At 49.5% G+C, this 26,826-nt stretch overlaps 1 protein-coding gene across 9 annotated transcripts in view; it reads left to right on the top strand.

The window, feature by feature from the left end:
- CAPN15 (calpain 15) overlaps nucleotides 1-26,826 on the top strand; it is a 60,391-nt gene that overhangs the window by 14,815 nt on the left and 18,750 nt on the right. For 4 of the 9 annotated variants that reach the window (XM_075105905.1, XM_075105906.1, XM_075105914.1 and 1 more), the window contains one exon: nucleotides 1,161-1,480. The exons of 3 other annotated variants lie outside the window; for them this stretch is intronic. In XM_075105905.1, coding sequence (XP_074962006.1) covers nucleotides 1,305-1,480 — 176 coding nt within the window. In that variant the 5' untranslated portion in view covers nucleotides 1,161-1,304. Of the gene's footprint in view, nucleotides 1-1,160; nucleotides 1,481-3,705; nucleotides 3,793-11,496; nucleotides 11,593-11,677; nucleotides 11,748-26,826 lie in introns of those variants that run through there. 2 more of the 9 variants (XM_075105911.1, XM_075105912.1) reach the window with 2 other exon arrangements.

The raw sequence follows: 26,826 nt of genomic DNA, 5'->3' as shown, positions 1-26,826 counted from the left end.
TGAGCTGCCGCATGCAAGAGTTTGTTATCTATCAAGGCCTTTCTTGATCCATTAGAACAATCCTGGGATTGAAAAACTGTATTTTAGGAGTCTTTGTTTCAGTCTTTTTACTGTGGAACGTAGTTGCTTTGCAAAGGTCTTTCTACAGTTCATTCATCTCTAAGTCCTGGTGGTAATTGAATAAGCTCAGCTGTGCTAATTTTTTTCTTCCTCGTTTCTTCTTTTTTGCTCTGTTAAATGTTCCCTTGATCCATTCCTCCTGACATGCATCCAGATTGCCCTGCCTTTTTCCTTTAAGGAGAGACATGTGTGTGTTTAAACTGCTTTGAATACTAGAGGACATGAAACGTTTCTGTGGTTTAACTGTGAGGAAGCTCAAAGAATAAATTCTAAAAAGTAGGAAAGAGTAAGGGAGAAGGGGAAAACAGTCAAAGGCCCAAACTTGCTTCTGTGGGTAGGGAGATGCTCTGTATCAACTAAAAATTGGCGTGCGCTGAAAGTATTTCACTGCACTGTGTGAAAGAGTCACAGAAAACATTCTTGTGCAGGTGCCCAGTCTGTCCATTTTCAGCCTTATTGTGGCATTAGCAGGGAACAGGAAAGGAGTGATATTTTATTTTACATACAAGAAAAATAAAATCTCCTCACTGCATACAAGCCATCAAGTCGTACTCCTCGTAGCTGAGGTAACTAAAAACCTGGTGTGCCAGTCAGACCCTGGAGCTTTCAGAATAACCTTTTGTGCATGTATTTCCCAAGGGCTGCTGGTTTGGGCTCTAAGTGAAACTTGGTTGCCTCTTTTGCTGCTGCTTTACCACGGTGGCAAGGGCTTTCTGCTGGGCACCGGTGTGCTTTCCGCCACTAGCTGGGCTGCTTCCCCGTGCCTGGGAACTCCTGGTGCTTAACTGGGGAGAGCCTCCTGTAGAGCCTCTGTACTCCCCATCTCCAGGCAGTAAAAGCTGGGTTCAGTGAAATGTCCCTTCCCATCCCAGTAAGTGCTGGGATGGGGATCCTGGTCAGAGCATGCATTAATAGGCTTCTAAAAGCAGAGGGTTGTTGCTTAAATCATACCTTATCTTTCTCTCTTTTTCTTTCCTCTGTTTTTCCCCTTTCTCTTTTGTTTGTTTGTTTTTGTTTTTTTTTTTTTAACTCTTGATCAGAACCGACCTTCCTTTCTCCAGTGTGTTGGCATCTTTACAGCAGCCCATGTCGCAGCACCTCGCCTATTCCACCCGAACTGCTCGTGCCACTGGCTTGGACCTAACCTAGGATAAATCTCAGCGTGGCCTGGGTAGGGGGGAACCATGGGGAGCTCTGCCTCATCGCTGGCTGCAGAGACGGAGTCGGACCATGGCTTCACTAGTGCACCCTACCCAGGACACCCAGCCGTGAGCTGGTATAGGAGTAGTCACAGTGGCCCTGTTTGGGAAAGTGCCCTTATAACGCGGCAGCATCAGCATTTACACCACCGGGTGCGAAGGTAAGGAGGAGGGGAAGGAGCCTGCTTACCTGCTTACCTCTCAGCTTGAATCCGGGGCAGTGCATTTGGGAGATAACTTGCTTTGCATCCTATTGGGTGTTGGGTCCTTTCATTCAGAGGCTCACTTCAATTCCTTGTGAAAGCTAGAGCCAGATTTCCACCCATTTGAGTGATGCCAAGCCATGTCCTTTTTACAGGGCTGCTGATGTCTCCTGCAAAGTAGACTGCAGGACTCATCCCAGCTCTTCCTTACTCACCTAAATTGTGATGGTGGCTGCCTGGGAATGGGATCTCGGTTCCTTTGACAAGTTTGCCATGTTCTTGTGGCTCCTCTTCTTTCTGCCCTCCCAACTACACTGTAGGTGTCGCAGGTGGAGAATTGTTGACTCCAGGTTGGGTGGCAATAAGTAGCAAGAGTTTCTGAAGTCAAAAGAGCAAGAGAAGCTATTTTCATGCAAAAGCAGTGGAACGCTTTCACTGGGGATCCAGGGGAATGAAACACACCAAAACAGGATTACTCTGAAAAAGAGCTGAGTGTTTCCAACTCTCAGTTTCTATCCCTCCTTGAGGAAATCAGCACCTCAGATGTGTCTCTGAGTCATTGCCTTTGACCCTTCCCCATCAGCTACTTGCAGTGAGGAATTTTTCTACATGTTAGAGGGCTGGTGTCCTGCATTCAGTCTCTGACAGGTTGAGAGGTATGTCAAAAGCATCTAATAATCCTCTGCCCAGGGGCTTTGCTACAGAGGCTGCTGTGTTTTGTGCTAGTAATATCTGAGCCTTTGCCTAATGCCTGCTTGTGGAGATTCCAGACTCGTTGGGTGTTTGTACTTGCTTGAGTCTGTTCGGAGCCGCTAGTCTTTTAGGAAGAGCTGCTTGCTTCTGAATGTCCCCAAGCTGTTGTGGCTTTCCACTGGAGGCGTTTGCTGTGATGGTCACGTAGTATCTGTTGTGTAGTCCTTGTTTTCTTGCCTTTCTGCTGCTGCAAGTCCTGGGATCTGCTTCATGGTGTCTGGTGCACAACTCCGGGAGACTGAGGCAAGCGATGTCATGCTTTGCTCCTTTGAAGCCTTGTCTTGTGTTTCCTTGTTGAGCTGGTAACAGTGCAAAACCAATTAGGTGTTGCCTTTGTTCTCAGTCATGGGCTTGAACTCCTAGCAATGCCCAAGAGGCCTTTCAAAAGGCCATTTTGTGCAGTTCCCAACATCTGTTGCTGCATGTATCAACCTTTGTGGCTGGCCCACGGTTCTGATCGGCGCTCTGTGCTGTGTAGGTTTGTCACCTCTAGTTTAGAGGGATCCTGTAAACAGATCTGGGTCCTTCCTGCAGCATTATTCCTTCCAGACTGCTGCTCTTTCCCCTGTTGCCTTGAAGAGTTGGGGAAGGTGTCAGTGGCTCACAGATGAATACCCTGGTATGCCCATGCACAACCAGCACTGAGATTTAGGAGCTTCCAATGCAAAGCTGGCACCAGGCACTGAAAAGGTTGGATCTCTGCAGCCTCATGTGTGCCAGCTGAGACTGCTTGTGATTCAAAGTCTGTAGCTTGGAGGAGCTTGAGAAACTAAGTGAGATCTTGACTTGTGGAAATAGATTTCCTGAACAGCCAGCCTTCATGGTGGAGCGGATGTTAGGGCAAGAACAGGAACTGCCGGTCTCAGTGCAGATAAAGCCAGTGTCCTGTTAGGACAGGAGTGGTTTTTCTGATAATTATGTATTTCCCCTGCTAAAGGGAGAAGAGAACTCATCACAGCTAAGTGCTGCATGGTTCCTGAAGACAGGAAAATCACTGGCCATGATTCACTGAGCAGTGAATTGCGTGGGAAGAATCTGCTTTAGGCAGCGATTATGGAAGTGGGTTCAAAAGACCTGCTGAGATCAGCCAGGCTGTCAGGCATCAAAGTACTTGCGGTTCCCATGGCGAGACGGGTGAAACAACAGGGTGAAGAAGCAGCGGATGATTGGTTTCCAGAGAGGAGCAGACAAATATATTCCTTTAAAAAATGAAGTAAGTCAATAGAACAAGTCAGGGTAGCTAGCCCTGCCTCTGAATGTCCTTGTCCCTGGAGTCCTATAGTGCAGGAAGGAAGTAGAGTACTGGGGAGTCAATTTGAGGCTGGACAGGAGTTCTGGGATAGACTTTGCTTTTCCTGCTGATTTCCTATCCCTGCCTGTGGCCGCCTTCAGAGCCAATAATACTTTTGCTGCTCTAGAGCAGCACAGAGCAAAGCCTGCCCTGGTCTGTCTCAGGGATGAACACAGACCTTCCTTGGCAGGAAAACAGGGATGCAAATGCTTCATGAGTGACTTTGGTCTGTATGTGGTGGGGGAATCGGGGGAGGCTTCCCTCAGGGTGGGGTGAGAATAAGGGAAGAAATCAGTGCTGTTTGGCTTTCAAGATTTTGGAAGCTGGGAGGAGGCTGCATTGTCTCCTGTTGCCTGGGTGAGGCTGGGTGGTCTGGAGCACCCTGTGTGCTGAAGATGGGTGGACGCAGGGGAGAAGAAGGGGTTTAATGGTAGATGCAGAGCTTGTGTGACATCCAGATTTGAGCCCCTGGTCTCTTCTGGACCAGGCTGCACAGTCCCTCTCTATATGTCAGCGTTCCATCTTTTAAACAGGAGCATGCCCCTACCTTCCCCAGAACGCCAGGAGGACATAGCTACTTAAAGTCTAGAGGTACCAAGTGTTATATGCATGGTTGTTAGAGGAATCTTATTGCTGAAATCTCTGCTTAGGGCAAGGGTGTTACTTTTAAATACATCCTTGGTAGCTGTGTGTAGCCAGACAAATTCTGGCTTAGTTACAAGTCCCCTTGGGCTCCTCCTTGCTCGTGTACTTAAAGGTGTTTGGCCTGGGCTGTTGTGGATGAGAGCATTCTGCTGAGCCTGCAGACCTGTCACAGATGAGCTTCCTGACAAGCCAAACCCTTCAGGAAGCTGAGAGCAGCAAGGTGCAGTGCCACAAGGCTGGGTGCTGGTGGCAGGATATAGTTAGTTCTGCTGCTGCTGCAGTTCAATGGTTTGGGAGCCGTGGGCTCATGGTGGCTGCTTCTGCTGCTGCTGGAGGTGGTGGTGGCAGCTCTTCAGGGTGTATCCTTCCGCAATGTAAGGTGTTAGGAGGAAATTAGGGCACTGAACTGTCTCCCGGATGAGATTTAAGGGAGCGTTTCTGTTCATCTAGTCTTCATTCCCCAGCATTCATCAAGAGGGACAACAGAGTCCTGTCCTGGTCAAAATCTTGATGGGACTCAGAGGTGAGTGGGATCTTGATGGGACCATCAGAGAGATGGGGCTCTTTCCTGCTGGACCTGCTGGGTTGCTGGGCCCTTTCGGTGAGGGCTCTACCAGAGCTGGGTACGTGTTAGCACCAGGCTGGTGGGCTGGGAGGATTCCTGGGTTGCAGAGCACTTTGGATGTCTTGTGAAGGGTTCATGTCACTGAGAATTGCTTGAGTTCACTCCGCTCAGGAGTGGCTTTTTAGGAAAAGTATTGCAAGGTCTGTGCAGGTGAATCTAAGTGTCTCTGTCCACCACTCAGTTTGGCTGAGGTTTTCTGAGTCCTTCCTTTTACAGAGAATACGCATTTTCTGGGGTTTCCTGCAGCATTCTGCAAAGGCTTTGTATTTTTCTATAAAAGCCTCTTCAGAATGAAATAACTCTGGGCGTCAATGACTGTGGAGGGAGGAACAGACTTTTTTTTAATGCTAAAAATATATACATCCCTCTGCTTTTAGAGGGAAGTGAGGGGACCTGCTTTCATTGTTGGCAGCTGGTGGGAGGGCATTTGCTGAACCTGCCTGCCCAGCTCTCCAGAGGCACCACTTAATTCTGGAGAGAAATGTAGAGCGAGGCATCCAAGACCTTGGTGTTTCTGAACCCCCCACGACTGAAATGCTTGAAAAGCAACAAGTCGAAATGGCTGGGTAGCATCACACAATCCTGTCTCAGGGGCTTTGAGATTTCTTGAGGCTGGTCGAGATGTTAATAAGGGGATGTTGGCATTTCGAAGGATGGCAGGGACCTATGTGGGGGGGGGATACGGTTGTGTGCAGCATCTTGCCTCCCTCCTGGGTTGTGGCACTTCACCTCCGAGTGCAGCATAAGCAGAACTGGTATCTGGAGGATGTGTTACTTGTTGGGGAAACCAAGGCCCGGAGGAGGAGTGAGATGTCTGGGAAGAAAAGCTAGTGGTAAAGCATCAGGTGACTCTGCAGGGTTTCCCTGTTTGTTTTCTGTCACCAGACCTTGGGTCAGGCATCAGGCTCAGGAGGTCTGAGAGCCTCGGCAGGCCTGTGTCTGTGCTCCTTGGTGTACAGTTACCCTGACAGAGCTGTGGTTGGGGCAGGCAGAGTTGCCCAGTTTTTATCAGCAACCTGCTTGGTTTGGGGTATGCTCAGAGAGTTGATTTTGCACCTTGCAAGGATCACAGACTGGTTGAGGTTGGAAGGGACCTCTGGGGTCCAGCTGGTCCAACTCCCCTCCCAAGCCTCTATGCAAAGAACGGAGATGTGTGTGGCTATGAAAAAGCTGGGGACAGCCAAAATATGCTCCGACTCTGTATACACATAGGAGGGATGAAGAGGGGGAAAAAAGAGGCCACTCTTCCAAACCTCAGGGGTACTCACATCAACTCTGATATTCAAGACATAGCTGTTCATCACACCAGCATGTTCCCCAGGTGCTGCGGTGGCGTGGATGCATCCCTGTGTGGGTTGTGCTCCCTCTGGAAATTGTTGTGGCATCGAAGTTCAGCTGCGATTTGGTAGAGCAATGATGCTGCAGGTTGTCATGAATACCTGCTTGATGGGAGCATTGGGCTTGTAACTGTTTGTTTGCCAGTTCTCACAGAAGCATGTGGCAGCTGGAATAATGTCTTGCTCAAGAAAGTGTGCAGTGCAAGGAGTTGGCAGTGGGTATGCTGTTTCATTTGCCTGAGGCTTCCAGTCCTGTCCATCCACTTTCCATGCTGGCTGCTCCAGCAGTCTGCTTGCTCACAAAGCCTCTTAGATGTTTAAATTGAAGCTATTTATAGCTCTGGAGCCGTGAAGAACTTGGAGGGTGGTGCAGAGTAGTGGAGACCAAAGTTCTCAATAGGTGCCCAAAGAAACTCTCCCTTTGCTCACCATCTGCCCCCCAACCTTCCCATCTCCAGTTCCCACAAGTGCAGGTAGCAGAGCCATCCTGCCCCCTTACCCTTTCCACAGAGAGGGCAAAATCCAAGGCAAGGGGTCAGTCAGCGCTTGTGTGTATGTATTACCCAGTGAAATTGGCTAAAATCTGAACAGAAATGCCTGTACCACTTGCTTGGAGTGTCGCTGTCACAGTGTGGAGAACCTTAGTGCCAACCTTAAGAAACGAGAGTAGCACCTTTACCAGGTTTTGGGGTGCTCCTGATGCTGCAGTAGCTGAGCACCCTTGCTCCCAGGGATGTAGGTTCAGGTCCTTCTCCAAGTGTAGGCGTTGGGTAATTTTACTTTGGTGTTCTCAGGTTGCTATGATACATGAAGGGGATTAGCATCCAACTTTTGCTGTGCCTAGATCCATGGTCCTCTCCTCTTCACCTCTTTTGGGAAGAGATTCTAGAGGTGTGATTTTGCTGTGAAGCCAGCCTCTTGTACTCTGTGTCGTGGCAGTGTGCAGTAGGAGGGCCTGGTAGAGCCCTTTTGTGCTCTATTTGGAGCAGGCATGTTTCCAGATGCAGGTGTGTTGAGGGTGGAGTAGGAAAGGGATTGGTAGGTGGTAAATCTTTTTGGTTTTGTTTTTAATTTTTTTTAAGAGGAGCCAGAGCAATGATTTTTCCAGAGCAACCCTTCCACATTGCTCCCTTCACTTTTTTTGGCTGCAGAGGCAGGAACTTGGTCTAGATTTCATGGCAAATCACTTGCACCCCTGAGAGGTGTCACACATGTAGCCTGGAACTGTGAAGCAGTCTCAGCTCTCTGGAAGGAGCTGGTAGATCAACATGACAGCAGGAAGCTCAGGAGCCTGGCTGAGCTGCTGCAAGGAAGGAGAAAATATAGGAAAGTGTGTGTGAGGGGGTTATTTTTCTTTTGTCCCGGGGTCATGTGAAAGAGCTAGGGTGGGAACCACAAGCCTGTCCACCTAACACTGTGCAGCATCTGTCCTGGAGGGAGTTGTACCTGCATTAACCTCATGCACCTGCTGTGGTGGGCTTGTGATAGGGGGAGTGAGGGCAAGAACAGCCTCCTGCTTCCTGCCCATGGAGCAGGCAGGGAGGTCCGTTCCCCTCTCTGAGCTGTTCAGTGCTGCCTGGTGTCCAGCTGTTTTCTGGGTTCCTTCTGGAGCTCATTGCTTTCCTCCAAAATTATCAGGTACTGGTTGCTGCAAAAAGCAAGCGCTAGATTTCTCTGACTGGTAACTTAATCTACTTCGACATCAGTGGCTCTGGGTTTGGGGCTCTGGCTAACACGATTCAGAAATGGAGAGGGGAAGACATGCAGAGCTGAGTCTCCCTTCATCCGCCAGCGTCCCCACTGCAAGCGCCTGGCCTCATGCTGGCTGTGGCACTGAAAGGCTGCGCTGATCCCATCTAGGCTAGGGGCTGGTGCTCATGCGTGGAGGAGACAGAGGGGAGCATGTACTGAACGAACCCTCTGCAGGCCTTTGTTCCCTCGGATGAAACAGCCCCCCCGGAGTGGGGCTACTGCAAACAGAAGGGCAGTTGTTCAAGGAACACGGAGAGGAAAGATAAACTGGTTGGATGCTGTTTGCATTTGGCAAGCTGGAGCTGCATCTGTCTGTTCCTGCCCAGGGATCTGCAACCCGCCCAGGTAGCTGTGCCTTATCAGCCGCTCTCCTCAACAAACTGCCCTGGGCTTTTGTTTGAATTGGGTACCTTCCCATGCTTCTCACCCTGCCATGCCTGCCAGCCTTCCCTCTCTGCCTGGTGCTGGCAAGGCATTAGCATTGCAGCCGGCAGCCCGTGCCAGCCGGTGCATCTCAGAGCATCCGTGCCCACAAGCATCATTGAATCCCTGCAAGGGGTAGGTGCTGAAGGTCACCGTGGGGGGTTGTGAAGAACTGATCTGAAGAGTAAGAAGCTGCTTCTGTGTTACAGATGGCACTTATGAGGCTGCAGCAGGACGTTCAAACCAGAAGGAAACTTGAAGTGAAGTGTGAATGCAGCCCTTCTGGATGGCGGTGGGACAATCAGCGGGAGAGTCAGGGCAGTGCATGGGGTGAGGATGAGAGTTTGGGCTGCAGGTGCTTAAAGGCTGCCAAGTCGGCAGCTTGCTGGGAGCTGGAGGAGCCTTGCCTGTCCTTGCCCAGAGCAGTACAGAGCTCAGCTTTGTCTCCAGACACACAGGTTCAAGCCCTGCTGCTCCAAGCACTCAGTGGTATTGCGTGCTGAGGCTTGCAGTTACACAGAGCTGGGTTTCTGCATTTGGACTGTGGCAGACTCAAATGTGGCAGTAGAGCAAAAGATGTTGGGGGGCTGGCTTTTTCCACCTTGTAGGGCAGAGGGGACAGGGTGCCTGTACACCCCGGCATTCTGTAGCTTTCCCCAGCTGTGGAGTGGAGAGAAGGTGGACACAAGCAGGATCTTTCATCTTTCTGAAAACCCTATTTTGACCTGCATACCTTGGAAACTAGATAAATGTATGTATGCATGTATATGTACTTTTCCCCCCAATTCCTTGGGACACCAAGGAGGAGACACCTTTTATTCAGAGCGCTGCTGTTGGCTAGCACGTGCCCCATGCAGCACTGGGACTTTCCTGTTGGACCTGTGCCACCAGCTGTAGCAAATGGGTCCTTTCTAACCTTCCCTGCTGAGGAGCTGAGGCTTTTCCTGCTGCCTTACCCCACAGCTGTTGTGCCTGTTGGTAGGGAGGGACAAATGCAGAAACTCTTGGCGCTTCTGAAACGTGGAAAAGAATTTTTTGCAGGAGCTGCAGGGTTGCAGCCCATGGCATAGAGCAGACTGATCATTGATGCTGCTGCTGTCCTGCCCAGCAGCCTCTATGGCACATGCAGTGACGTGTGTTGGGCACATCATTGCTTTACACACGCCCTAGAGAATCTCCTAGCAAAGCTTGGCACAATGGCCTGTTTTCCTTGGGTTGTCTTTTACTACAGCAAATGTTTAGATGCTTTGTTTCTTCTGGGCATGCTGGTGTGGGCACTGCAGCCCCTAGCTCGCTTGTGTTGGAGGGACTGCTGTCAGTGGTGATATGGTGGGGAGGGCATGGTAGCTGACAGGGCTCATCTGTCTTGTGCAGTGTTGAGCCTGCTGCAGGCAGGGCACGCGTGCTCGCTCTTTCTCTTCTCTCTGTCCATGTCCCTGGGTTGGCAGTGATGTCCTTTAGGTTGTCCTTGAGGAGCATGTGTGCTGAGGTTACCCAAGAGCTGTTTGTGAGAATGTATGTGACTTGAAGAGGTTGAGGAGCTTTAAATGAGAGTGGGAGCTTTCCTCCTTGGTGGGAAGTGCTGTGTCCTGCTGCAGGGAAGGGATGCTGAGCTGTTAGAGGAGCCCCAGCATGGCCTCTGCTGTATTGCTGCGATGGCAGGATACTTCTCTGTGGTTTGCGGATGTATGGGGGTTAATTGCACGCGCTCAAGCCAGGAGTACCCTGTAGATTCCAGCTGTCAGAGCACTAACTTAAGTATGTATCATCTTTACGAGGCAGTAAACAGTACTATGGTCTGAATTACCGAGTCCAGAGGCCTCCAGGGTACAGTAAAACTTGTAGGGGCTTCCCTGGTAATTACTGCCTGCCTGACTGCTCAAGGAGCCGGATGGATGTGTTGCTGGCTCAGTTAAGGTGGTAGTAGCTCTGGAGCATGGCACATGAACAGAGGAGCAGGCTGGGGTGCTGGGTGGTTGTGCGGCTCAGCCTGCCCCCAGCACAGCATTGTTCTGCTCTGTTCCTGGTACTTCCAGCTCCACATAACCCACCCAGTCCTCCTGTCTCCAAGAAGCCAGAGCAACCAAACACCACCATTTTCAAAGTGCACAGTGATGCCAAACTGAATCTGAAGTCAAGTGTGGGTTACTGTGTTGAATCTTTGTTTGATGGGGTGGTGAGAGTGTGGTGGACTTCTGATGTGGTGCAATGCTTTTGTGTCCTCCTGGAGCCCCTTGGTTTGCTGATGGTGTCCTGGTGGATGACGTCCGGTGACACGGCATCTGCCCTGGGTAGCCTCGAGGCACTGTTGACTGCCACATTTCACTGGGTGCCAGTGGGGCAGGAAGGTGCAGGGGAGAGTTTTAGGCTGGTGGGGATCACAACATGCTGAAGGAGCCCATCTCGCTGTCTGCACTGGGTGCTGCACCGCAGAGGGCACAGGTCTGGGTCTGCTGTGCACATCCAGGGGTATTTTATGTCTGCGTGCTGGTTCTAAAGATTGGCCCAGGACTGTCCTAGAAGCCATCAGTGCAAGGAAATGAAAATGGCAAGTAGGCTGTAAAAGAGGAAGCATTCACAGCCAAACCACAATAAGATCAGCATGTTTTATCCCACTGGCTTTCTTGGAAACCGTTGATAATTGTCCCCTCTAAAGCTCAGGTATATGAGAGAGAGAAGTAAGTGACCTTTATAGGTCAGCTGCACATGCACAAACAGATCCACTGCTGTTGGTGGCACTCAGCCTGTGCACAGGATCCCATCTTCTCCCATCTCCCTTGCAAGAAGGAACTGGACTGAGTTGCTGTCTGGAGCACCATGAGGAGGTAGTTAGCAGGGCTTGAGAGCTCACCAATGCCTGTACAGTCAGAGTTGGGGTGATATTTTCACCTCTCATTAAATTGCCCTGTGGTGGTCTCTGTAATGAGGTGTGAATCTTCAAGGCTGGCCTGGTTCTGTCTGTAAAGAGCAGGGATGCTGAGGTGGTGAAAGGCCAAGGTCTCATTGGATGTAATTCTGAATTTCCTCCGTGGTTTCAGCGGTACGGGACAGAGCAGGTGGCTCAGGGTGGGGTGAGTTTCCCTGATGTCAAGAGAAAGCTGTTCTGTTAAAGCAAAACCTCTTTAGTGAACTTTTGATTTTCTTGAAGGTTATGTGTCAGCATCCAGTCCTTCAGAACAAAGCCAGGATTCCTTGAGAGCTGCAAGCTACTCTGACCTTTCCTTGGCTTCTCCTCAGAGCAGGAGTCAGTGGGGGTTTTGGTGGGGGAATCGTGTGGCTCTCTGTACATGCAAGGATATTGATCCATGACTTCAGTCTTTTTCCTGCAGATCTAGTGTGCAGAACTGGCAAGCTCCTGGAGGTACAGTGGGTAATTTAGCTCACCTTTGACCTTGGCAGGTAAGAATGGCATTTAACCAGTGCTGAATGAGAAGGTAGAAGGTAGGGGGTGACATTTGGGATGGGGGTGTCCCTTCTCCTGCCCTCTGGAGCCTTGGAGGCTGCAGTTTGGAAGTCCTGGGAGCAGCTGCCAGCCTGCAGGTGCCCTGGACCTTCATGCCTTTCTCTGCTGTATTTATTGAGCCTGCTGTGGAGATGAACAGATTTCTATTAACCGTACCCTGAGCATGCCCCTCTGTGAAATGAGCCCAGGTATTAGCATTGCAGGAACTGAAGGCTGGAGTACAGCAGCTGGAAATGCAGGGTGATTTATTCAGTGGAGATGGGAGCAGACAGCTTTGGAGCTGTGTTGTTGCTCCTGATCCATTTCCCCTTTCTTTCATTTTCTCTTTCGCTTCCCCCACCACTCTTCCTATTTTGTTTTAACAGCACTACAAATTGCAGCATAAATCTTAGCCAAGCAGCAATTTGAGTTGGCAGCCACCAGTAAATCTCTTCTTCCAGCCTCCCCACATGAGAGAGAAGTTGCACTGGGAGTCAGGGGCTATGGGTGAGTCCTGAGTGTGCATGGTTTAAAGAGCCAGGGAAACCTCATGGGACATTCCAGTTATGGGCCCATAGCATCTTTAGCCTTAGTCCCGCATCTCTCTAGTCTGTGGGAACAGGAAAATTATTCTCCCACCCCAGCCTCCAGTACTAACACCTGGTCTGTTGGAAAGAGGTGTGAAACAGCCTCAGACATGGGATAGGAGGGATGCCAGCATAAGTTGCAAATGATGTCATTCAGGTGTATGTCATCTAAAGTTGTTCACTTTTCTTAAAGGTACTAGAAAGTGGCCTTCATCTGGGGAAATGGATCTGTGCTTCCAAACTACCCTGCATACACATGTGCTTTTGTTTTCTGATGCAGAATGCATGTATCCTCTGCAGGCTGTGCTGGGAAGAGTGGCAGAAAATAGCCCTGTGCAGTGCATGAAGGGCAGAGACTTTGTTGTTTGGTTCACAGAGGGATCTGTCTGCACAGTCCCATGCCAGGAGCCATTTGTCCTGGCAAACATGTTTCTCAGCTGCCTATACTGTATCCTTGGATGTGTGTTCCACCTGTATTTGTAGCCCCCTCCCCACCATGTCTGAGCTTAACTGCCCTGCACTGAGGCCAGGTATTATGAGAGCAGAATAAAAGTACAGACCATACCTTTGTCTTAGCCTCTTCTTGGCTGGCTGTGAGGCTTCAAAGGCATTTTCTACGTGGAGGTCTTAAAATGCTGGGCAAGTGTTGAAAGATGCAAGAATAGGTCTGCCTGATGTCAACAAGGCTTGCTTTTTGTGTGATGTACCAGTGCAGAAACCGAGGTGCAAAGGGGAAAGGCATCTGCTGCTGAAGTGTGTTAGAATATGGTGGGATTCTGGGGGTTTGGAGTAGCTGGAATTTTTGCAGAGGAAAAGCACAGGGTCAGCACTCCCTGTGGTGTGTAGGGACTGCAGGGCTCTGAATCCAGATGGCCACCTCATCCTTGTGCTGTTCTGTTCTCCAGGGGGCCCAGGCTCTTTTGAGGTAGACCGCAGACCCTCACTTGAAAAATAATTTCTTAATTGGCTTAAAGACAGAGAAATGAAAACAAGTAGAGCTTCCTCTTAATCCAGCTTGCTTTCCTCTGTAGGGATTGCTTTTGAAGTGATTGCTCAAACATACCTCAGGTGTGGGTAGCTAAATGGGGGAAATAAAGTGTCCTTTGGTCCCAAGAGTCCACCCTCCTTGCTGAAGCTGTCCCAGCTCCTCAGATGAGAGAACAGCTTAATGAGCTCAGTTTCTTTTTTCCTTTTTTTGCCTCCTCCCCTCCCTCCTGAGAGCCATAAGTCTTTACTGTAAAACGTAACTGTAGAAATCAGCACCATCATTGCTTGTTTTCCCTCCCTTTCCACTTTCTCAGATTCATAGCACTGAAGGGCTCCTCTTTCTGTGCCTCCATGCTTAGATCCTCCTTCAAAAAGCACCTTGTGCTCTGCTTCTCCAGGGCCTGTTTCAAATTGGACCTTGAGAGGTGATCAAGACACTTATTTGAAGGATCCCTATGCCCAGGTCTCTGAGCTCCTCCAGTAGTACCACAGCTGCTTCTTTGGCAGCTGGGGTGAAGGACACATCAGCAGGTTTCTGAGACAGCTTTCCCTGTTGGGATACCTTCATGTGCCAAGAGAAGTCCTGCCCAGCTGGGCTGCTATGTTGCAGGAGCTTTTCTGAGCTGGGCTCATGCACAGAGCCTGCTGTTACATGTTAGTGAAATTGGGGTAACAGAGACCCTCTTTATAAGCCCTGTCACACCTACCCCCGAGGGGCTGCCTAGATAGCAGGGGGCAGGGAGGTCGCTGCCTGCCTGCCTTGGTCCTTGCACACAGGCAGTACCTGAGTCTGTCCTTAGCCAGGGGTCCCCTGGTTGTAGAAGGAGCAGCCACAGCTTGATTCAGCATGAATACTCTGCTTCCAAGGGCCATGTGTAGCTGTTTCACCTTCTGGTTAGATCCTGTTTAACCTGATCTCTGGCTCTGGCCTTGTCCTGGAGATTGGACCTTCAACCTGTTCAGGGGGTGGCAGCTGTTGTAGAAAGGGAACAGGAGTCCTGATGATCTCCTGGGCTGGTATAAACCTCCTCTCTAGGTTCTCTGCTCCTCTGTGGCCAGGTGCTGGTGTCTAGTGTCTGGGTGCTCAGAAATCCTGGTAGCTCTGAATCCCAGGCTCAGACTACATTTTGTTCTCTTAAGGTTCCCCCCACATACGTACATACATGAACCCTTTAATAGCTGTAATAAACCATATGCCCCTGTTATTTAAATAGAATAAATAAAGTTGGAAAAGCCTCCCAGGAGCATCTGGAGCTTCACCACCTGTGGCAAATTGGCAGTTAAAGGAGCTGTATATGTAGTGGAGAGTGGGGAGAAGAGCCTATAAAGACAGTGTCAGCGGAAAAAGAGGAGTGTCTGAAAGTCTTTCATCTTCCCATTGGCAGTGTTCAGAAACAACTCCAGCTGCTTTCTATTCTGGGATGCAGGCAAGTGCGTGCTCCCACACTTAGTTATTACTGCTTGCAAAGAACAAGTCTGGATTGACCCAAAGGTTTGGAAATCATTATGCTATCAAGTAAGAATAATTTAGAGGATGCTGAAGGAGCATTGCCAGGACTTGAGAAATTCACATTTGGTTTCTGGACACGTCTTAGACTTAGTGGTTGGGCAGGACCTGTGGTCTGTCAGTGCCTTGGTTGCTGTCTAGGTAACAGGCCCCATGGAAGGAGAATCCAAGGCTCTCCAAAACACCACTGTCTACTGCAGGCACAGGGCTGCACAGATACATATGTAGAAGTGTGTGCAGGTGTGAAGTCTTAGTTTTTTCTGGTGCTGACAGTGTTTTTTTAGGCTGCAGTATGAAAATCATTCCCAGTTCTGTGCAGAACCTCTCCATTTGCTTTGTGGAAAGAGGGAGTCTAGCAGCCAGAGAAGTGTTGCAAGCTAGGGAGGACATAGCCATACCTGTGCATTCACTGGAGACCAAATGGGCACTGGAATTACGTTGCTTCTGGAGGGGACTTCTGTGCCGCTGCCTGTTCTCTCGGCTAATCCAGACACCTAGATCCTTCTTGTTACAGGTCCCCTACAAGGTAAGAGCTTTTATTTCCTGGCCTTCTGGACTGTGAACCCTCCACAGCCAATTTGAACTTCACTTACAAGCTCAAGATGCAAATATGAACATCCCACCTGTGCCACGTTGCTAGATTCTGTGTCTCACCCTAAAGGCCCTTGTGCCCAAATGTTCAACCCTGAAGGCTGAAGGGATGAGACACAAACCCTCGAGAGAGGGGTATGCTGAGAGGTGCCGTGGTGTGTGTCTGAGGGCCTTGTTGAGCCCCTGCTGCTCGCTGGCAGCCCTGGGTGCAGAGGACAAGGGGTGATGGCTGGCTAGCACACACGGTGCTTGCCTGTCACCAGGATCCCAGTTGGGTAGGCAGGTATCTTTTGCAGCCTAGTCCTTCTGAGTCGCTGATTGTCTCCTTCTGTGAGTGATGCATATATCACTTGACTGCCGGTATCCTCCCCCCTCTGCTACAGCACGTAAGCCTCTGTGTGGTACACCAGCTTTGACAGAAAGGGCCAACCCCGCTGCAGGCTTTTATCATTTGTCAGAATAAATTGCTTCTTCCTTCTATTGCGTGGAGGAGATGCTGGTTCATTTGCCCTGAGTCTGAACAGTACCTGAGGCGGCTTTTTCCACCTTGTTCTTCCTCCCCCAGAGCCTGCAAGGAGAGCAAAGCCTGCTGGCTGCAGCATGGCAACAAGCTCCCAAAGCCACAGCTGATGCAGCAACAAATTTTATGTGGTCTTGCATTCATCTGCTTGACCTGACATAACCTGGGAACACAGCTGGAAAAGGTGCGAATGATCCAGGAGCGGGAGAGGCTGGAGCTATCTATGAGGTTGGTGGGGTTTACGGCTGTTTGAAGCCTGTGCTCTCCATGTAGGCCTGGCAGCCCAACTGACCAAGCAAGCCCTTGGCCGTGCTTCACCCCAGGTCAGTAAAGCGTGAAGGGATGTGGCTCCAGTGCAACAGGCTGCAGCAAGCTTCATGCAGGTTTTATCCAGGACCTGGTAGTAAATGTGAGTGCGCTTGAAAGTTGCATGTGGAGCCAAGGACCCGGTGGAAAGAGTGAGTGTGTGCATGTTTGTGCAAACACCAGTGCCCAGTTCACCTGGGACTTTGCCCTGGGCTTCTGCTCTGTGCACTGAGATCTTCTTCTGGGATCGGTGTTCTTTGGAGGGGTTGCAGTTGTGGTTCCTGAAGTAAAAGAGAGGACATTCAGGTTGCCCTCTGCCTTCTGATCTCCTGTCACAAAGGAGCTGCTCAAGCATGTTGAGAGATAGCAGGGCATGCTAGTTGGTGGCTCTGGGAGGAACCACCGTCCTCGCCTTTCCCCTCGCTGCCAGATGACATCTGTAGCATGGCTGTGGTTCTTGGTTACCGTGCCCTGATCCAGCCATAGGCTGAACTCCAGGGATGTCGGGAGTTGCCAGAGCTCCTTTCTCTTCCTCTGTCCCTTGGCAATCTTTCTTTCTGCAGATCAGTACAAAGCTTGTTGGCTGGGTTATTGAGCATGAGCTGCTTTCCTGAGGCACAGGACTGGCTTAGCTTTTCCTTAAGGCCTGTTAATCTCCTGAAGAGAGCCCAACAGCCACTGGTGATGGACCACAGTGCCCTGCTGCCTTCCTTCTTGCCGGTGGGCATGAGGTCCCACTTGTGGTGTCCCGAGTGTGGCTGGCGGCTGCGGGATGGGTGCTGTGTGGTCTAGTGTGGGACGGTGCTGCTGCAGAGCTTGGCAGCATGGGTTTGGGCCCTGAGAAGTTTGTTTGCAGGAAGAGTGCATGGCAGCAGCTCTGCCAGGAGCCAAGATGATGGCCAAGTTAAAGCTCCAGGAGAGGAGGAGAGGCTGGGGGCTCTCCTTTCGCACTCCGCCAGGCTGCAGCACTGTTGTCCTTAGTCTTGGACGTCATGGAAACACTAGTCTTTCTCTCTCCATCCATCCCAAATGGTACCGAGCTCTTGATTACTGTTGGTTTTTTTTCTTAATTGCACCTTGGAGCTATGCCTTGATTTATTTTTTCAGGGAGAATTTAGGGAAAAAGATGATTGTTTCTCAAGTAAATAGTGGCCTGCACTGTGCAGCTGATTATGAGCAGGGCTGGGAACTGGTGATACAAAAGGAGAGAGGGGCTCGGCAGGGTTCTCCCACCTCCTTCCCCATGATTGTGCCTGTGTTGGGATGGCTCCCACTGCCTCACAACCCCTGCAGGGCCACGCGGTGGGGGCAGGCGGCCCTCTGCAGACTTGTGTGGTGTCCTCCTACAGCAGTATTTTGCCTTTTAGGCCTCAAAGGCAGCAAATAGCTTTGAATTTCCTTTTCATCCTAGAAAGAAGAGATTTAATTTACTCTCTGAAAGTACAGGGCAGTGTTTTGGAGCTGAGCTGGTGGTGCTAGTTGTGAGAGTGAGGTGGAGTTGCTCACAGAGCATCACTCACAGCTCCTCAATCCTGTCCCGTGCCATGCTTTCCAGACATGAGACATCCTAAGAGATGTCCTCTAGTCCATTCCCTCCCATACTTCATCTGAAATCTTTACACTGAACTCTTCTGGCCTTCCTTCCCACTATTCCCATCATAGATTATAATTGATATGAAGCTGTCCCCATCCTGTTGTCTCTGGGCAGGCACCATGGCCAATCTGCAGGGGTGGATAGCAGATGTCTCCCCCTGGCTTGGTGAGAAGGGTTGATGGCAGGGCCTGGGTCAGCGTCAGCCCAGCAATTCTGCTATGGAGATGGTTAAGAGGCAGTAACAGAGGAGGGACCTCAGAGGAAGACCCCTCGACTATTGGATCTGAGGGAGTGGCCCACATCCTTGATGGAATGAAAGAAGGACATCTCTCCTTGGTATGTTGACCTCATTTACGTCTCAGCGATGCATTGAAGGCAGCAAAGTCTTGCCCTTCTTCCTCTGTGGGCAAAAGACATGGTGAAGGGGACCTTGTTCTGTGGCCTCCCTGGATACTGTTTATTTGCAACTGTTAATGGTTTGAGAGAGGCATTAACCCTATGCTGCTCTTCCCTGGGATCTTCTCTTGGTTCATTGCTGTTACCAACTTTTGTTCCCTTTTTAAATTAAAACATGCTTTCATTTGAAATTAATTGGCATAATATTAGTAGTAAAGAACACAATCTTCCTGACTGTTTCTCCCCAGTATCTTGCTTTTCCTCCTAGATCTGGCATGTTGGTTGTAAATCTTCTCACTGCTGTTCTTGATCTCCACTGATTTCTATATATATTGTACTAGCCTAACTTCAGTAGCTTGGAGGTCTGTGCTCCTGATGGCCATGGCATCTGTATGATGTGTCCTTCTCACATGTACAGTGTTAAACTGCTCACTAGTTTGTCCAGATCAGCAGGGAGCCCTTGTGACTGTAAGAGGAGAGGCTGCCTCCAGGGTGTGATTTGTCTTCATGTCGCTCGAGGTGTGTCGTCCTCAGGTTCCTGCAGGAACCCGGGAGGCCTTTAGGTGCTCCTGGTATCTCCCACCCTCTTTCTGGCACGCCTTGAGGTTTAAAGGACCTTGCTCTATGGAGGGGTTGTACTACAGCTCATCCCAGAGGTTTCAGTGTCCTCACTGGTCCCCACTGGGTATGTGATGGGATTGATGGTATTCTGTCAGTCCTGATGTTGCCAGGGTGTCTTTGCTCTATAATAATCTCTTCTCCTGCTGTGTTCAAGGGGCCAGAACATGGTCCTTTGGGCTGAACAGTTCAAGGGGCCGGAACACAGTCCTGAGTCCACCTGAGAGTCGAGGCTGAACGCTGCCGCCTGGTCAGCAGGCATCTCTCCTCATCTGCCAGATCTGAACCTGTTTGGCTTTTGACCGTAGTCTGTCTTACTGCCTGGCAGCTGAACCACTCTTTCCCCTGCTGTGTTTCACCTTTTTTCAGTTTATCTGTATTACTGACCAGGGAAGGTGTCTACCAGGATTGACCCTTCATAGGCCCTTGACAAGTTTTCTGAGCTGCCTCAAGGCAGGGGAAGATTTATGGGCCAGTCAGGGAATGATTAAATAAGTTTTCGGAGCCCCTGCCCATTCTTCAAAGTCCTCCTTCCTAACCAAGGGGATTTTCTTAGAGTTTGTAATTTTTTCTTCTTTTCCACAGAAGCATTCAGGCTTCTTCACGTGTGAATAATTGCAGGCTCCCTCCTGCTGGGGCCGTTGAAGTAAAACCGCAATGCACATTTGTACTAAACCTGTTCTCAACATCAGCGAGCGAACAGGGCTCCGGGGCATCTGTCAGCGTACATACGCAGCGAGCGCCTTGCACAGCGAGGAGCACCCCTGATGCCGGTGTCTGAGACTTGTCCCTGACGGCTGGGGTGTGGGATCAGCCCTCTTCCATGGTGACTGATGTTGAGTTTTTTTTTCCCTGTCATCTCCATGTGGAGAGTCAAAGGTCCAGGAAGTTTGTTTAGTGTTTGTGTGCATTGCCACCCACTGGACGGTGGTTGGAGATTCCTACGGCACTTGGGCTGGCACCACAGCTGTGAGCAGTCATTCTCATGAAAACCTTTCAAGAAAATGTAATTCCCAAATTCCCTTTTGCTCTTTCCAGAAGAACTTGCCCCTGGCATTGCTGTAAAAGATGAGTCTGAAGGGCCAAAAGCTGTTACAGCAGCTCTCGTAATCTTTCTGTTTCCCCATAACGTTGGCAACATCCTTACCCTGTCCGGGTTGTGGATCACATTGTCTTCCAGTTTTTTTAGCATGGAGGCCTTGGTTTGATGGCTGGGTGTGAAAGTCTGGGGGTTTTTTGTTGGGGTTGTTTATTGTTTGTTTTTTTTAAAAAAAACCACCTTTCTATAGAAGCTGTTTTGCAAACAGGTAATTGTTTTTATTTATCTGTAAGATGCATCATCCTAGTCTGTGGGACTGATTTCAATGCAGTCTAAATCCTCTTCCATTTCAGGTGCTCATGAATTTTGCTGGACAACTTTGTTGTACATGGGAAACTTTCTGGGACACTGTTCAGACCAAAGATGAAGTGTAATTATAAAAAACATGCAAGATAGCTGAACCAATTTTTAACAGACTTTCTAAAGAACAAATCTACTGTTCTCTAAGTGCCTTCTTCCTCTAAGTGTGCAAGAAGCTGAAGCTACAAGTGTCGAATGTTACTTAGATCTGTCAGTCTTCTAGGGTTCAGGCTTTTCTGGGCTTTTGGTTTTTTAACAAAAAAAAAAATTCTGGAATTCTTGTGTTGCATTTGCCGGAGGGCTGCGGGCCTTTTTCCCCTAAAAGAGCAGCTTTTGTGGGAGCTGCAGGCATGCTGAGGTGCTCCCAAATATTTTAGCAGTACCAGGGTATCTGCAGAGATCCTTTGTGCTTTCTACCCCCAAATTACACCGGTTTCATGCAACTGCGACAAAACCCTATAAAACTGGTGTACCTCCTTTGTGTATTCACTCCTAAGTGGGTTCAAATATCCATTGTAGGTGGATTTTAGTCAGTGACTAGTGTAGTGAAAGTAAGGCCAAGATATGGATCGGGGCCATTCAGTTCCTCACCACCTTGAGCCAAATCAATGTATTAAGACATTATCGAACCTGTTTAAGCATATACATAGTACGGTGCTGGGCTGACTTAATAACACAAACTTTCCTCACCTAGTATAATACTTAGGTGCAATTGGAGCTTGATATTGTTTGCTCTTATTTTCCCCAGATACCCAAAAGACCAAGGAAATTAGGTACAGAAAATGTAAATAAAGCGGTTGAGCCCAGGAATGATGGCAGCAGTAGTGCTGTGCTAAATTGTTTTCTTAGAAGTGAACTGTAATTGCAACTGCAGAAATTTCCCATGCTTGCATGCAGGGAGGCAAGATGAGGTTATTAATTATAACAACAGGCTGGAATTGATCTTAATGAGAAACAGTGTAGCTTGAGAGGAGCTGAGGCTGTGTTGGTGGCTGTCCCCAGGGCTGGGGCTCCAGAGAGACCTTCCCAGGCTCTTCTCCTGCCGGCTTTGCTGCAGCAAAGCCTGTCCCATGATGATCCAGTGTGACTGAGTGCCATTGTAGCACATTCCCCATGCCTCCATCTTGAGTTTTGAAGAGGTCATATTGCCATTGGCCATCTCATCTGGGCCCTGTATCCTGATAACTTTGGGTAGGTGCAGGAGGTTCTTCTTTAGGGTGAGTTGCCTGGTCCCTTATTGAGAGCTTGTGAACCGAGAGCATGCAAAAGCTCATGACATTTGAGCAAAGCTAGAACTTGGACTTTGCTGGCCTCCTTGAAACACTCGGTCTGCTTCTTCCTTTTGTATCCCCAGGGGTTCTTCTTGTTGCCCTGGCAGAGATTTGGGTAACCTGTTCATTAGCAAAGGAGCCTTTGAGAATGGTCTTGTCTCAGCATGCCCGTACTGCACAGCACTCTGCCAGCCAAACTGGTTTTCTTCTGAAAATTAGTGTCTTACAACACCAAAGCAATTAAGATATATTAAAGGCTAATGATGCACGTCCTGTTTTTCTCACAAAACAAGCCTTCTAGATTCTGATTCTGCTTTGATGGTTTTGCATGAAGAATGATAAAAGGCTCTTGTCTCCAGTGCATCAGTTTAGGATAATGCTGCCTGTGCTGTCTTTAGCCTTGGAGGAAAGCTAGTGTGAGGCGTGCTCCTTCCAGACGTGTGTCGCTTTGCATTCTTGCAGCGGCATTGGGCATGAAACTCCAGTGACCATGTATTCAGATGGGCAGATTCCTTCAAAGACTCTGCTCCTTCTCACCTTTTCCTGGGCCAAACCCAGCCAGGGATTTCAGCTATGAAGAGGGGTCTCCAAGTGGCAGTGGTCTCATCAACTTACTTCCTTCATCAAATCCAGGCTTTGGAGCATGTTACAGGAGCATGTTACAGGAGTGCATGTTTACACCCCGCTCTTGACAGGTTCCTTGTGCCCTCTTCTGTGGCCGGGGAAGGGTAGAGGAGCTTGTTCTCTGTTCAACTTGCATCCTTTGCAAGCAGCTGTACTTGCAGAGCGTTGCCTTGGAAGTCCTTTCTTCCCTGTCCTGCAGCAAAATGTCCCCTCTCACCCTTAATATCTGTAATTTTTGAGACAAACAAGCCCTGTTTTCTGGGAGGTGATGGCAAAGTAAATTGCAGGGAAAGCTGCAGTTTGAGAGTGTGTTATGTGGTTTTGTTGGCTGCCAGAAAAATATACTGTGAATGAACTCCATACATCTGGGGCCAGTGGATTTGTTTTTTTCTCAGACTTCTCATTAGCTGAGTTCAGTTTTCACCTGAGAAATTCTCATTAAAACTCGCAGCCTCTTCTCTCCCTGGATGGTGGAGCACATCTGAGGTGGCAGAGCTATGTCCAGTGTGGGAAAAGTAGAAACTAAATAGAAACTGTGCAAGAAACCTCCTGAGGTTTGGTGTGATGGGACCAAGAAATTCCCAGGAACTGGAGTGTGTCATCAGCTTGGAAGACTTTTAGTGTCTATCTGAGCCTCTCAGTACCTTCTGGGGAGGGTTATGTAGTGTGAATGGGTCTTCAGTGGCCCCACTCACTCTAAAGTGCTCACCCTTGCACAGCCTCCTGCTGCAGAATTAGGCTTTTTTTGTTTTCTCCCTTCTGCTTTGATGAGTGATTTTCATCTGCCACCATTGCTTTATTAAACAGAACAAATCCAGTTGTCCTGCTTCATTTCAAGTTATTACCAGTGGAAAATGTTATTTTCTGCATAGATGTAATTGTCCCAGTAAATGGTCAGGAGCACTGATACTGTGCTGGGAGGAGGTAAACTCCAGAAAGAAGGGGTGTCCTGGCCAGAGGAGAGTTTGGCATGGATATGGAACGGGTTGGTGCCTCAGCTGTTTTTCCTTCCCCTATCTAAGCTGTGTTTCTGGGAACTAGTTGACAGCTTGTCCTGGATTGACTCTAAAGAGTGAGAGGAACACTCGCTGGAACACTCAAAAATTAATATTTCAGGATCAAGAAGTCTTTATTTCATCAACTGCTTCAACAAAAGGAAGAATTGTGTGGTTGTAGCTGTTGTGAATCCCTTGCACCAGGCTGAAGGAACAAAGAGAACGGTCCAGCTGGGAGCTCAGACCAAGGCCCCAGCTCCAGTCCTGGCTGAAGGAGCCACCTGGTATGAGAAGGCTAATGAATTTGCCTCTCCCCTGAGGAGGATGCAAGCCACCAACCCTGTTCTGCAGGGTTGCTCAGACCCATACGGTACCAAACACCCTTGCTGCTCTGCAAGGGGAGCAGGAGTGCAACCCAGAAAGAGGTAGTGAGACTGCCGCTTGAATTCCTAAATGTACATTCAGTTTGGGGCTTCCCCATACAGCAAAGACCTCGGCAAACTGGAGCAAGTTCAGTGGAAGGGCACTAAGATGGTCAGGGTGCTGGAGCACATGCCCTGCAAGGAGAGGATGAGGGCACTGGGCTTGTTCAGGCTGGGGAAGAGAAGGCTTTGAAGGAGGTCTACCAATGCTTACAGAGACATCAGCCAAAAGACAGCCAGGTTCTTCACAGCAGTGTGTGGTGGGAGGACAGTAAACAAGAGGCGTAGCATGAAACAGGAGAGCATCAGACTGCATGTAAGGAGAAACATTTTTGCCTCAAGGAGAGTCAGTTAGTAGAGTTCACTGCCCAGAGAGGTTGTATAGTCTCTATGCTTGTAGTTTCCAAGACCAGACTGTATAAACAAACCCAAACAACCTGCTGTGACCTTGTAAGAGATACAGCCTGGACAGGAGTTTGGTCTGGAGAACCCCCCAAGGTCCTTTCTGACCTGAGTTACCCTGGGATCCTCCATGCCCACTCTTGTGGAAGTGGGGTGCTGCTTTTGCTCACAGGTGGAGAGGCCCAGCGAGGGCCCCTATTTTGTGGGCACATTCGTGCCTTTGCAGTGGGCCTGCCTGGTACTGCCTGCCTTGGTTGCTTTGATAGGAGCCTCCAAGAAAGCATGGGTGAGCGTAGGGGAGGTTTTCTTTGCTGTCTCTGCCCTTGCTCAGTAAAACTGCACTGGTGCGAAGTAGAAGAGGGCAAAGGGGCAGGTCCTATCTGGTGCTTTATTTTTGCCTGTACCATCCTGAAACTGGGTGAAGGTCACTAGTATTAAAGCCTGTGTTGTTTTCTTGTGTCGCTTTGGTAAAGTGGGAGAGGCAGGATTTGGAAATACTTACACAACCTGCCCTGTTTGTATGATGCTAGCACAGAGCTGGTGGTAGTTCTGTAGCCTTCAGGGTTTAGAAGTATGAATCAGAGACTGTTTTTCTCCTACAAAAATTTGTGAGAAGTGGAAAGTCCCTATTCACAGTGTTTCTGTGTTGCTTTGCAAGTATATCTGCTGCAGCCTTCTGCTGGTCCAGCCTACCAGCCTCTGCCTGGCTGTGCAAGAGTGAGTTAGCTCAGCCAACAGCATCTCTTTGCCTGAGCTTCATGATGTGCAGGCCATGATCCCAATTCATGTATGCTTCTAACAGTTCAACTGCCAGAGCCGTGCCACGTGGTTCCTGACCTCCCTCACCCCCTTCTTGCACAGACATGGGTATCTCCTGCTCCGGCTGGCTCTGGAGAGGTGATATGTCCATGCGGGAGATGGCTCAGCAGTCCTCTCTTAGGTCAGAGCATGCTATGGCATTGAAAGGAGTTAAACAGAAAACAACTGGATGGGGAGGAGGGGAATTGATATGGAGCTCACAGACAATTGAGGCAGGATTTTGTTTGGGGTTTTTTGTGGTTTTTCTTTTTCTTCCACAAAGTTCTAGTGCTTTTCCTTGTATTTGTCAAACAAGAGGATTTTGCTACAATGCGTTCTGTTTCAGGGAACTTGGGGTTTGTATGTTGCTGACTAGAACAATCGATTTTTATTTGTTTGGTTTTTTTACTGCAGGAGAGAACCGAAGCAGTAAGTTTTAAAGCTTTAGCTGTTCTGGAAGAGTTTTATTTAGAGAAATAGCCTGATTCTGTTACTGCGTGCGATTGACACAAGCTCACATAATCCTGGCACCAGTGTGGGGTCTCCAGTAGAGCTCTGGGATCTCTTGCTCTAGTGCCCAGGTCACCTCGAACCATTCACTCTGACAGTCCAATGTGCTTCTGTGCAGGGCTGGTTGCCATCTCTTGCCCTGGAGCTTAGCTGCACATCACACAGCCTTGGTACACCACCAGCTCCATGCCCACAGGAAAGATGCAAACTGCAGGTTTTTGGGCACTTCCCAGTCTTGCACCCTGCCCTGTTCCTTCCTGTCTTGCTCTGCTCTGGTGAGGCTCTGGAAGAACCTTTCATCCCAGATGACACACAAAGGTGGTAGAGACTCCTTGTTCGATGGCTGTGTAGGAGCCAAGCGATGTAGCAACAGGACGCACAAGCTCAGCAGAGACTCCTAAACTCATCACTCAGCAGAACGCAGGGTGGGATATCACTATCCCAAGGTGGGTTATCACTATCCCAAGGTGGGTTTGGAAGGTGACCAGCTGGTGCCGTCTTAATCCCTCCCCTGTCTTGTCCTAACAGTCTGCTCCACTCTGGTTAGAGGAAAGTTCCTGGATGTCAGAGGGAAGCAAATGATGTCCCTGCAGTGACTCTCCCTTCCCTCCTAGTGACAGCCTTCCCTGACACCTCTGTGCACTCAGAAATGGTGTCCAGAGGGAAAAAGCCACACACCCTTCGGGCAGCTCTGCTGCCAGATTCTGCGTGCGAAGGCTGCCTAGGCATCCCAGCCAGCACCCCTCTCTGCAGGCTGTCACCTCGGTGGAGGGCTGTCTTTGGCACTCCTAACTCCGCAAGGCAGAGCGAGCAGTAAGGTTCCCTGGGACCTGATCAGCATGCTGAAAACTCTCTACTTAGCTGAGTACCTTCTGTATTCTTTTTTAAAGTATTATAATTATACTGTTGTGACTGCTAGGGTAGGTGCAGTCCTGCCAATGTGATGATGTCTCCTGCTAGTTGATGTGTACCCTGTCTTGATTGGGTAGAGCTTCTGTGGTGGGAAGTATGGCCATGTGGAGCCCTCCCTGCCTGTGCTGCTGGAGGTGTGGGGTGGTACAGCTGTTGCCCTTTCCTTGCTGTGTGTACCCAGAGCCTCTAGCAGATAACTGCTGGCAGTCTGGTGGGCTACTGAGAGCTTGTGCCATCGTGCTCCCTGTAAAGTATCCCCTTCCCAAGAAAAAGCCCTTCTCCGGGTGGGTCACTGTGGAGCAGCTGTTTTTGAGAGGAGCTCCTCTCCTGCACAGGCGCCTGGGAACGTGGCAGGTGATGTTTATATCAGTTGCGTTTTCTGGGGCTGGAGAGCGTATGTGTTATCATACAGCAGATGGGCCTGGTGAATAGATGGTGGAGACAACTGTATTTCCTCACGCAGGCTCATTGCTTGCTGGGAAAGGAGCCAGTCAGGCTTTGAAGGGAAAAGTACAGAGCTTGGGCAGACTGCGGTTGGGTTTCTCCTTCAGCCAGTTCATTTTTAAGGGGTAGGTGTTGGTATTGGACAGAGGCTGC

Source organism: Phalacrocorax aristotelis, chromosome 10, assembly GCF_949628215.1.
Source record: "Phalacrocorax aristotelis chromosome 10, bGulAri2.1, whole genome shotgun sequence".
NCBI lineage: Eukaryota > Metazoa > Chordata > Aves > Suliformes > Phalacrocoracidae > Phalacrocorax > Phalacrocorax aristotelis.
Note: the sequence above shows the minus strand (reverse complement) of the source record. Positions and strands in the feature narration are given on the sequence as shown.